We start from the raw sequence: 11209 nt of genomic DNA on the forward strand, positions 1-11209 counted from the left end.
AGTATTAATATTCCTTGTGTTACATTCTTTTTTTCCCTGTTCTTTCAATCGCATACACATACAAAATTTCTTTTTTTCTTTTCTTTTCTTTTCTGTACTTCTCGTTCATCTTCACCTTCAATCTCTCCCATAAAATTTATCAACGACAAAGTGAGCCCAAACTGCATAGGTAAACCCAAAAAAAGTTTCCGTTATTAAATCAATATCCAAAAGAATCTACAAATACACATCGTGTAGACTACCACCTCTTTGTGGATTCAACTCGAAGAGGCAATATACAACTCTTATGGGTAAAATGTATTCGAACGACAAACGCACCTTCTCACCGCACCACAACTACTTTTCTTGGGTTTTATAGGTTTGAAGTTCATGCAGAGTTTGGGTCGAAACATCTCTCCAAACACGTTGCACCCCCAATAACAAAAAAAAAAAAAATGAAACTAAAGTAACGAGTTGTCATACATGCATACATATAGATTCGAACTTTTGTATACTTTTTTTTCGTTGTTAAACATTAAGCCATGGGTACTCTTCTAACAACGCCTTTTCTTCCTCAGAGTCGAATGTTTTTTTAACATCCATAAACTCCAGAATATGCTTTTCATCCAAATCTAACAAAAAGTTCGCGATCACCGCTCCACATAATTCTTTCAATGGTTGTACGCCTAACTTTGTCGCCACTTCTAATACGCCAAGAAGGTGAGAAATTTCGCATGTCTCGATTGACTGTGTGAATGCTTTAGTTACACTCGCATCTACCCACTGTCCTTCTTCACAGAGTCCCCATTTCTCTTGAGGCCACTGCAACAATTGTTGAACAACGAAGCGATGCTCCCAGTCACTAAGATGGTAAAGTTCCCGCACCTGCAAAGGTCTTGAAAGTAAGGTCGGTTGACCAGAATGAGAACTACTCTCTGCAGAATCATTTTTCCCAGATGATCTCAGATCTACTGAAGCGTAGAAATGTTCCAAGTATATTATCACAGTACGAAATAAGGTAGAATTTACAGATGCCAAGGTTATCTCTTTAGAAGACATTTCTGTTTTATCCTCTAGGTCATTTTCTATGTGCTCTGAGATGAATTCAGAGCATTCTCGGAAAATGGACTGTGGACATCGGAAGACAATAGCATCTTCAAGGTGCACATCCACATAATGGCATGATGATGAAGAGTGCTGCTGCTGCTGCTGCTGCTGACTGTTATACCCTTCCTCAGCAAACACTGTTGTATAGAGCAATTCCAATGGGAAAATCAAAGAGGGAATTGACATTCGACTTCCACACTATACTTCACTGTGTTCACAAACTCCGAGAAATATCATTAATAAACATAAAAAGCAACCAATATGAAGAAGAAGAAGGAAAAGGAAGCACATTCAGAAGAAAAACGTAATAAGAATCTTCATTATCGCAGACTTAACATTTACTTCCTATTCTCTCTATCTTTCCATTTCTCTTCTTTTTCTTTCTCCTCTGATATAAAGATAATATATGGAAAAGATATGCGTCAATTTTGAGGGGATGGATGGGTGAGTGTGCAGGTGGGTCGAAGTGGCCTTCAACGGCATTTTCATCACGCAACCACAAAAAGAAGCAACGGCACAGTAAAACCACCACACACCGCTCCCCACCGCATGGGATGAAAATAAGAAACGAAGGGGGATGATAAAAAGGACTACATGAGAAGTACAACTGAAAAGGGTAAGTGGGAGGGGGAAAAAAGCAAAAAAAAAAAAAAAAAAAAACAGAGAAAACCGAACATAATATTAAAGGCCAAAAGACCCCTTCTCTCTGCAGAATACTCCCTCTGTTTTCCCCTCCTACTTCTTCCATTATTTCGCAAAGAGCGTGTACCTGGACCCTCCAACTCCCTACATCGCAAGTACATCTGTCTGCATATTACATATTAGCATTATATTTTTTTTTTCTTTTTTTTCTTGTTGTCTTTTCTCTTATCCCTTCTTTTTTTTTCCCTTGGTCTTTCAACTTCCTTCTCCCTCTTAGAATCCTCAGAGAAAGACAAGGGTTACTCAACGATGCTGATGAACACATATATATATATATTTTTTTTCTTATCCTTTTCTTCTCGTTTCTCTTCCTCATGCGCATGTTCACCCAGACCCATGGTCTGCATGGTGGGGTGAGAAGTGGATGGGGGCATTTGGATATGTAAGTGTACTAAGTTTTCCTTAGTTCTCCAGAACTTTTTGAAGCAAAAAAAAAAAAAACAATTCTGCAACTTTCAATTTGTAATGAAAAGTTGGTACCTCGTCTTTTCTTTTTCACTCTGCTTTTGGCTATTGGACCTCTCACACAATTTCCTGTTATTGCCTTTTCCCATTATTCCCCTGGTGCTGTATCAAGCTTTTTTTCGTTCGTTTTTTTTTTTTTTTTCTTTCATACTGCTGCTATTCTTTTTTGTCGTCACATGAGTGTACATGCGCATGAATATGTAACGTTGCCGTAAACCCAGAATTCTCTTCATATTGTCATCTTACCATAAGGTACGAGGAAGTGAAACCGACAAAAATTGGAGACAGTAATAGCATTAACAACAAAATAATAATAATAATAATAATAATAATAATAATAATAATAATAATAATAATAATAATAATAATAATAATAACGGTATAAATGCACTGAATGAATGGAATGCGCAAACCACCCTTCGTTCTCACGTAAACTAACAGGATTAGTCCTCGCAGACTCAGCTACACACACACACGTTGCGAAAAAAAAAGAGACAAAATATTATAGAGGACCTCCACTGGAAAATTTATATACGCTTCTTTCCCGTAGCCAAAGTACAATAATTTCCTCTACATTTAAATATGGTATAAATAGGCACTCTTTTTCTTTCTCTATCTCACCCTTCTTCATCTACCTCCGTTCCTCGCTTTTTTTCTCAGGGATGAGTCCTTTTTTTTTGCTTAATTGGTTTCCTTTTCTGGGTTTTTTTTTTTCCTCTTCATATATATATATATATGCATATAGTTTGATATGGTGTGTACGCATACTTTGTGATATGTTTTGCGACATCCTCTTAACCTCCTCTCATCCAGGCTCCGATTCTTAAAAAGCTGATTAGATTAAAGGCAGACAGTCATCCTCATCGTTATCTCTCTTCCTATCTCTCTCTCCCACGCACTCACACACAAAAAAACTCAACGCACCTACTACTCCGAAGAGTTGTTTATTCTCCTGTATTCCTTTTCTTCTTGTATTCTAGTTTTTTTTTTTTTTGTTTTGTTGTCTTTCATTGCATGGTTTTTACCGTTGTTGATCCTTTTTTTTTTTTCTTTTTTTCTTCTTATTGTAGTTCTGTTGCAACACCACCAGCTTTTATCGCTCTTATCTACGTCCACCATAAGGGGAAAAAGCAAGGCAACGTAAGTAGACGAGGAAATCAGAACATATTACCTGACATCGTACAACAGACAACAGTAACTAAAGAAGGATGAAAAAAAAAAAAAAAAAGCATAGCTCGTACTAGCACCAAGAAAAAAAAAAAAACGAGCCATATATATGTGCGCCTATCATAGCAGAAGTGTGGTGAAAAGGTTGAAGATATACATCCTGGAAGGATCTTTTTTTTTCCGTTTTTTTTTTTTTTTTTAGTTTGTGATCTAACTACGAGTTAGTGTGACCTCTCATGCGGGTTCTTTTATCAACGCCTCAAGAAGAAGAAAGCTTTGATCCATGATTCGGAGGCAATTATATATATATATATATATATCATCTTCATCTCAGCATGAAACGTCTTTTTTTTTTTTCTTACCTTTACACCTACCCTGTAGTTTGACAATTTTCACATTCTGTCAAGAGCCAGCGATCGTGGATGTTTTGTCCCTATATCATTTTGTCAACATTGTTCGTTCCTCTACTACTTTTTTTTTTTTTATCGAAGGAGGGCACACACCCATCTAATGGTTGGTGTTACCCATATTAATCAGCCTTTAAAGTGATGTGGCAACCGGGCATAGAGTCTCAAGAAAGCAGAATTTGTCTTTTCATCCTTTTTTTCCTTTTAAATTTCATACCCCCCATCCTCACCTTCTTCTTGATACGACGCGCAATATTTTTTTTTTCCTTTTTTTTTCCTACTTCTTCTCATTCCTCTTTTTTTTTTTTTTTCTTGTGTGCCACCCCTCTCTTCAACGTTTTCCTTTGAGATGTTCACCATATATCCCCACGTGGTATTTCTCCTCTTACTCCTACTCCTGTGTTTGTCCTGTCATCAGTGAGAGCAGGATAGGTAGTGGGACCCCTACCTGCTGCTGGAGGATATGGATGCGCTCGAGCTGCTCGGAGCGGGGGTCGGCGGGGTTCTCCGCTTCGTACTGCTGGAGTAAATCGGCGAACCACTGCGTGCGCTCGTGGCCCTTAAGTTGGGCCGGGGGGCCGCCCTTAAATCCCTCCCACTCCTCTGCGAGCCCCTCCTTGTTCTCCATGGCGGCGAGGACGTCGTAGCGCTTCTCTAGGACCTCCTCCGGTGTGCTGCCGGCCTTCTGCGCCATGAGACTGTAGACCTTGCGGAAGAGATTGTTTCGCGGCAGAGCAAAAGGTCCGGGGACCACTTCAAAATGTTGCGTATCGGCATAGTCCACCCCACTCTTGAACTGCACAATCACACAAGAGACGTTGTCGCGGCTACCACGATTCACGGCCTCTTCACATACCTTACCTGCTATGACAGCAAGATCATCGGATGACTCCAGCTGCTCCTTGATAAATGTCACCACCTCTTCATTGGTAAATTGTCCTTCAAAAACACCATCACAACATAACACGGCGAAATCCTTGTTGCCCCAGGAGACATCCACGTGAGTGACATCTGGAAGTGCAATCACTTTCTGTTGTAGTTGGCTACCACCAGAGTTCGTCTTGTAGTCACGATCTCCAAAGGCGCGGCTCACAGCTAGACTTCCGTCCACGCGGTTACCCTCCACACGACCACCACAATCTTCAATACGACGGCGTTCTCCTTCATTGTTTGGCTTGTGGTCTTCCGTCATAGCCCTAGCGAGACCATTAACACATACCAAAACGCGTGAATCACCAACGTTGCCAACTTGTAGATGAATAGAGTTTTCCTTTTTCATGGCAGCAAAAAATGTTCCAGTACTGCCTCCCTCTTGACCTAAATCCATCCACTTCTTGTCAATTTCGAGAGCAAGCTCCTTCATGCGTTCATCAGTCATGGGCATTTTTTCTTTATCAAGAGCTTCTTTCCATGCATTTTCCAAATATTCTGAGCACTGATCGTTTACATGACCATCAAAGACGCCAAAGAAACCCCATGAAGGTTGTAGATAGACAATATGTGCATCTTCCATACTCTCACGGTATCCATTGACACAGCTAGAGCCGATGCGGAATATTTCATTGCCATGGCGCTCCCGCAGCTCAGTCATCACAGGCTTCGGCAGTGGTATACCCATTTTCTTTTTTTTTTTTTAAGTGTTCCGGCTTAAGAGATAAATTTCTGGTTTATTTCTTTTTTTTTCGTTCTTTTTGGAGGTTTCTATCTCTGTTTCAAATTCCTTTGCTTTCCTTTCTAAGAAACGGTAGTTCAGAATGAGAAAAAAAAAAAAAAATATATATATATATATATATTTCAATATCACAACTTAAAAAAAAGAAAATGCACAGTAAGAGCAAATTTTAACACATTCTTATTATTCTTTAAAAACAACTTCAGTTTAAGAAATGGATTTGAAATTTCTTTTTTTAAAAAAAAAAAAAAAAAACAAAGCCAATGTCTCAACTACTACCTTGTACTCAAAAACACAAACGCATACACGCGATATATATATAAAAAAAAAACTACTAGGTTATTTATCGTATTATCTCGTAAAAAGGAATTGAAGGTCATCTTCAGAAAGGCTTTGAAGTGAATTCAACTTTCCATCAATTGTACCTTCAATAACAAGCATCTTTTTAGCCTGCAAATCCATCATGCGTTCCTCAACAGAATGCTCTGTGACAAAGCGGACCACACGAACTGGTCTTTTTTGCCCAATACGATGCGCTCGTTGCGCTGCCTGCATTTCTACCGCCGGATTCCACCAAGGATCTACAAGAACAACATGATTAGCAATCTGCAAATTTAAACCTTCTCCACCTGCTTTTAGTGAAATAAGAATTACGCGAACGGTAGGATCATGTAGAAAAGCTTGTAAAACAGCTTGTCGTTGAGACATCATAAGAGAACCAGTAAGTTTCACAGTTTTTATACAAGCTTTTTGCAACCATAGTTGTAGAAGGTCTAACATATCTCCAAATTGTGAAAATACAATTACCTTTTCTTCCTTTGGTACTTTAGAAATATATTCAGTGATGGCATTTAATTTTGTACCATGCAGAGGTTTAGACGAATCAATTCGAGATAATATACCCTTTGGTTTTTTAGATTTCTTTGGATTCTCTTCTGTTGTAGTAGATGACGTACTTACCTGCATATTAGTATCAGGGAATAAATTATCCTCTAACTCATCACTCATTTCTTCTTCCAACTCAGGAGGAAGAACAGGTATGGCTTCCTCTTCCTCCCATTCAGAATGCAACTGACGTAAATCAATACTTATTGTTACAAAACAGGTGGGGCAATGATACTTTCCTCCTGGTAAACTTTCCAAAAACTGAGAGAGACAAATTTGGTGAAATGTATGATTACAAGGACTAACTTTTAAAGGGGTTTCACCACAACCTTCTGTGCAAATACCACAAAGACCTTTCGGATGTGCCAATTTCCCAACATTCATTGATTCTACCACGAGTAAAGGATGATCAAGAGATTGTCGTAATCGGCTCAAAAGTTGAAAAATATGAGCATAATTATGCAAAACCGTTCCTTTATCCACAAAAGTATCAAATGTAGCAGTACTTTTCTTGTACAATGACTCATAGAAATTTCGTTCTTCTTCTGTTAATTTTACTTTAATAATTTCAACAGTAAGTGGTGGAAGATGAAGATCCTCTGCTCTTTCTATTTTTGTGCGACGCAACATAGATTTTTGAAGAACTTCATTTGCTAGCATCATCATCCCACGACGTCCATCTCCTATATATCCATAACGTAGTATAGGATTTAATATATAACGATTAAAATAAGCGTAATGTTGTACTGGTCCATGACCACAAAATATACAATGTCTCAAGTTTGTACCACTAAATGGATGAGAAAAAGAAGAGCAAGAGCAACCATCAGTTCCACAATAATATCTTGCATAAGGTATCATACGTAGAAAGCGAACAAGACTGTAAACATCACCGACACGATTTTGTAGAGGAGTTCCTGTAAGACACCATCTTTGTTCCCCTACAAGAGCAAAGGCCGCTCTTGAAGTACTTGTATTACGTCCTTTTATGCGATGAGCTTCATCAAGAACTATCCGACTCCATTTAATTGAATGAAATATAGATTCAGAAAGATCAACTTCATCTCCACCAATATCAGTTTCAATAATTTCCGTCATACGTTCTGACACCACATGATGTTGTCCAGTTTTAGGACAAAAAGGATATCGCAATATTTGAAATTCACAATTTGGACAACGAAAAAGAGAAAGATTCTGTTCAGATTTTTCTTTTTCTTCTTCAATTGAATCAACATCTGATTGTATTGAACTATATTCTGAAGAACTACTAAATTCTTCATCATTAGTATCACTACTGTCACTTTTTTCTTTAGCAGGATCCCATCGACTTCGAACTTTTCGTCCAGCCTCGATCATTAGTTCTCTATACATTCCGATAGGACCAACAATTCTTTTATCACCATTACTTTCCTCTTCATAAAAAAAATTTTCTTCTTCACCATTATCACCAACATCAACTCGTAACGTTCGAAGTCCTTTTTTAATTGTTTCTTTCGATTGAACTTTCCGATTAAAAGAAGGATTATCATTATTATTTTCTCCCTTTTCTCGTTTTCGTTGTTTAGCCGTTTTTTTTGCACGTGGACCACAAAAATACCTATTATGTACTACAAGCTGTCGTGGAAGATAAAGTTGTTCACAATAAGGGCATGCCACTTTTGTTTTATTTACAAGAAGTCGCCAAGATTGTTCTAGCATAGGATAAGTTGTCAAAACAACATCAGCTTTTTCCAAATCCTCCTTATTTACACGAGAAGCTCGTTCTACCACTAATACTGAAAGTGATGCTGGAATAACATATTCTTTAATTTCGGTTGCCCACTGAAGCATTGAACTAACAGGACAAACCACCAGTGTAGGTCCTACCAAACGATTTGCAAGAAAAAGACTAATCATCTGTATTGTTTTTCCCATTCCCATCTCATCAGCTAAAATCCCGCCCTTTATATTAGACTTTTCCTGATTTACCATCCAACCCAGTCCCTCTTTTTGATATCTAAGAAGCGGACGCAATAATTGCCGAGGTGGTTCAACTTCAGGAAGAAATCCTCTCTTTATCAAATCTTCTGGATCCAAAGGAAGCAAATGTGAAGGAATTCGAGAAGAAGTTACTTCTTCCCATACTTCTTTCTGTTCTTGTAAAGACAAGTCAGAAAATCCAAAAACAAAATCAGTCGTATCGTTTTTTTCAGATATCCGTGTGCAACCAATATGTTGCCAAGCTGTTATCCAACCATACTCACCATGGGAATGACGAATAGGGATTCCCCACTTAAGATCCCCTTTTGTAATATACTGAGAACACCTTCGGCATCGAGCCCTCATCGTCGGTGCCCGCTGTATTATATACCGTAAAACCTTATCATTTCCTTTAGCTGGACGCCACACTCCTTTTTCTGTAATGGTTAAAATAGCATTACTAGTATTATTGCTCATATAAAAAAGAAAAACAACTTCATGAAAATATATCCCAAATAATTACAGCTTAGAAAAAAAAAAATAATAATAATAAACAAATAAAAAAAGAAAAAAAAAGAAAAAAAAAAGGAATAAAATAAATAAATAAATAAATAAAACCATAAGCCAAGCAAAATAACGAGTAACCTCAAAAAGTAAAATTCGTCATCAGTTTTTGCTTAATATAAAAAAAACTTTTTTTTACATAAAAAATAAAATTAATGCCTTATCGCTCAACAGCATTTTTGAAACTGAGAATTTGGTCAATGCCCATAGCTGAAACAACAATGACCAATACATCTTTGCCTGCTTCAAACTGCTCCTTGATTTGGGCCGCCAATTCGGCATTTGGGGGCATGTCAAGGTTGTCACGAGTCTCACCTTCATCATCCATAAGGGAAAGGTGCGCTGGCTTGCTGGGGTCTTCACGGTCCTCCTGAATATCCAGAATGCTGTAAGTTGCAGTCTTCACGAACGGAACCTCAACATTATGAGTACTGGGAGCCTGATCTTCCATCTTATTGCCAGTGAAAATATCAGTGGCAACAATACTGACCTTAGCATGTCCATGTTTACCTGTTTTCGACACAGAAAGGTCGATTACCTTGCATGGACGTCCGTTGATACAAATATAACCTCCCTTCTTAAGAGCACCGGCCTGCATAGGATAGGTCAGGGATCCGGTCTGTTCACCACCCTGAGGTGCGAAGTGTCCCTCGTCGTCAGACATTGCTCTGGAAAATAATATAAGGCTTGATAAGGAAAAAAAAAATTCATCATAAAATAGAAGAGAAAAACAATTAATCTATTATTATATTTTTTAGTCTCAAAAAAAAAAAAATTATGTAAAGGTATAATTTCATATATAGAAAAAATTAATAATGCATAGGCCGAGAACAAAAACATAAATTAAAATTATTTAAAGTATAAAATTTTTAGTTACCTTGATTATGTTATAAAATTGGCCCATTTATCTTATCGCTCAACAGCATTTTTGAAACTGAGAATCTGATCAATGCCCATAGCTGAAACAACAATGACCAATACATCTTTGCCTGCTTCAAACTGCTCCTTGATTTGGGCCGCCAATTCGGCATTTGGGGGCATGTCAAGGTTGTCACGAGTCTCACCTTCATCATCCATAAGGGAAAGGTGCGCTGGCTTGCTGGGGTCTTCACGGTCCTCCTGAATATCCAGAATGCTGTAAGTTGCAGTCTTCACGAACGGAACCTCAACATTATGAGTACTGGGAGCCTGATCTTCCATCTTATTGCCAGTGAAAATATCAGTGGCAACAATACTGACCTTAGCATGTCCATGTTTACCTGTTTTCGACACAGAAAGGTCGATTACCTTGCATGGACGTCCGTTGATACAAATATAACCTCCCTTCTTAAGAGCACCGGCCTGCATAGGATAGGTCAGGGATCCGGTCTGTTCACCACCCTGAGGTGCGAAGTGTCCCTCGTCGTCAGACATTGTGTTAGGAGAAAATAGAACTGTGGAATAAGAAAAAAAAAAAAGAAATTGATGTTTATAGAGAAAAACAAAAGAAAAAAAAAAAAAAAAAAAACATGACGAAACACAATTTATCTTAATAGAAAAACCTTTTTAAAACATAAACAAAAAATTAATGCCTTATCGCTCAACTGCATTTTTGAAACTGAGAATTTGGTCAATGCCCATAGCTGAAACAACAATGACCAATACATCTTTGCCTGCTTCAAACTGCTCCTTGATTTGGGCCGCCAATTCGGCATTTGGGGGCATGTCAAGGTTGTCACGAGTCTCACCTTCATCATCCATAAGGGAAAGGTGCGCTGGCTTGCTGGGGTCCTCACGGTCCTCCTGAATATCCAGAATGCTGTAAGTTGCAGTCTTCACGAACGGAACCTCAACATTATGAGTACTGGGAGCCTGATCTTCCATCTTATTGCCAGTGAAAATATCAGTGGCAACAATACTGACCTTAGCATGTCCATGTTTACCTGTTTTCGACACAGAAAGGTCGATTACCTTGCATGGACGTCCGTTGATACAAATATAACCTCCCTTCTTAAGGGCTCCGGCCTGCATAGGATAGGTCAGGGATCCGGTGTGCTCACCACCCTGAGGTGCGAAGTGTCCCTCGTCGTCAGACATTGCTCTGGAAAATAATAAAAGGCTTGATAAGGAAAAAAAAAAAATTCAAAATACGTAAGGTAGGACATAAATGTCAAAAGAAAAAAAAATAAAGTAGACAAATTAATTAATAGAATTATAGAATTAAAAAAAACAAATAAAATAAATAAATCTGAATAATTGCAAACCGATCTCAAAACGATCACGGCCACCTCCTCAAAAAAAAAAAAAAAAAAAAAAAAAAAAA

General features: G+C 38.1%; 6 protein-coding genes across 6 annotated transcripts; all 6 read right to left on the bottom strand.

Moving 5' to 3' along the window:
• Positions 1 to 507: 507 nt before the first annotated feature.
• TM35_000053880 (uncharacterized protein) lies at positions 508 to 1272 on the bottom strand (the record flags this gene model as incomplete). Its single annotated transcript, XM_029023043.1, has 1 exon — positions 508 to 1272. The coding sequence occupies one exon, from the start codon at positions 1270 to 1272 to the stop codon at positions 508 to 510; it is 765 nt and encodes a 254-aa protein (XP_028885858.1).
• A 2946-nt stretch (positions 1273 to 4218) lies between these two features.
• Positions 4219 to 5445, bottom strand: TM35_000053890 (protein phosphatase; the record flags this gene model as incomplete). Its single annotated transcript, XM_029023044.1, has 1 exon — positions 4219 to 5445. The coding sequence occupies one exon, from the start codon at positions 5443 to 5445 to the stop codon at positions 4219 to 4221; it is 1227 nt and encodes a 408-aa protein (XP_028885859.1).
• Positions 5446 to 5850: 405 nt separating this feature from the next.
• TM35_000053900 (DNA repair protein) lies at positions 5851 to 8820 on the bottom strand (the record flags this gene model as incomplete). Its single annotated transcript, XM_029023045.1, has 1 exon — positions 5851 to 8820. The coding sequence occupies one exon, from the start codon at positions 8818 to 8820 to the stop codon at positions 5851 to 5853; it is 2970 nt and encodes a 989-aa protein (XP_028885860.1).
• A 247-nt stretch (positions 8821 to 9067) lies between these two features.
• Positions 9068 to 9571, bottom strand: TM35_000053910 (eukaryotic initiation factor 5a; the record flags this gene model as incomplete). Its single annotated transcript, XM_029023046.1, has 1 exon — positions 9068 to 9571. The coding sequence occupies one exon, from the start codon at positions 9569 to 9571 to the stop codon at positions 9068 to 9070; it is 504 nt and encodes a 167-aa protein (XP_028885861.1).
• A 245-nt stretch (positions 9572 to 9816) lies between these two features.
• Positions 9817 to 10320, bottom strand: TM35_000053920 (eukaryotic initiation factor 5a; the record flags this gene model as incomplete). The annotated part of the gene is made up of 1 exon (XM_029023047.1): positions 9817 to 10320. The coding sequence occupies one exon, from the start codon at positions 10318 to 10320 to the stop codon at positions 9817 to 9819; it is 504 nt and encodes a 167-aa protein (XP_028885862.1).
• Positions 10321 to 10479: 159 nt separating this feature from the next.
• On the bottom strand, positions 10480 to 10983 carry TM35_000053930 (eukaryotic initiation factor 5a; the record flags this gene model as incomplete). The annotated part of the gene is made up of 1 exon (XM_029023048.1): positions 10480 to 10983. The coding sequence occupies one exon, from the start codon at positions 10981 to 10983 to the stop codon at positions 10480 to 10482; it is 504 nt and encodes a 167-aa protein (XP_028885863.1).
• Between the last annotated feature and the right edge of the window lie 226 nt (positions 10984 to 11209).

The sequence above is a fragment of the Trypanosoma theileri genome (genome assembly GCF_002087225.1).
Source record: "Trypanosoma theileri isolate Edinburgh chromosome Unknown TM35_Tth_5_V1, whole genome shotgun sequence".
In the NCBI taxonomy this organism is placed as follows: domain Eukaryota; phylum Euglenozoa; class Kinetoplastea; order Trypanosomatida; family Trypanosomatidae; genus Trypanosoma; species Trypanosoma theileri.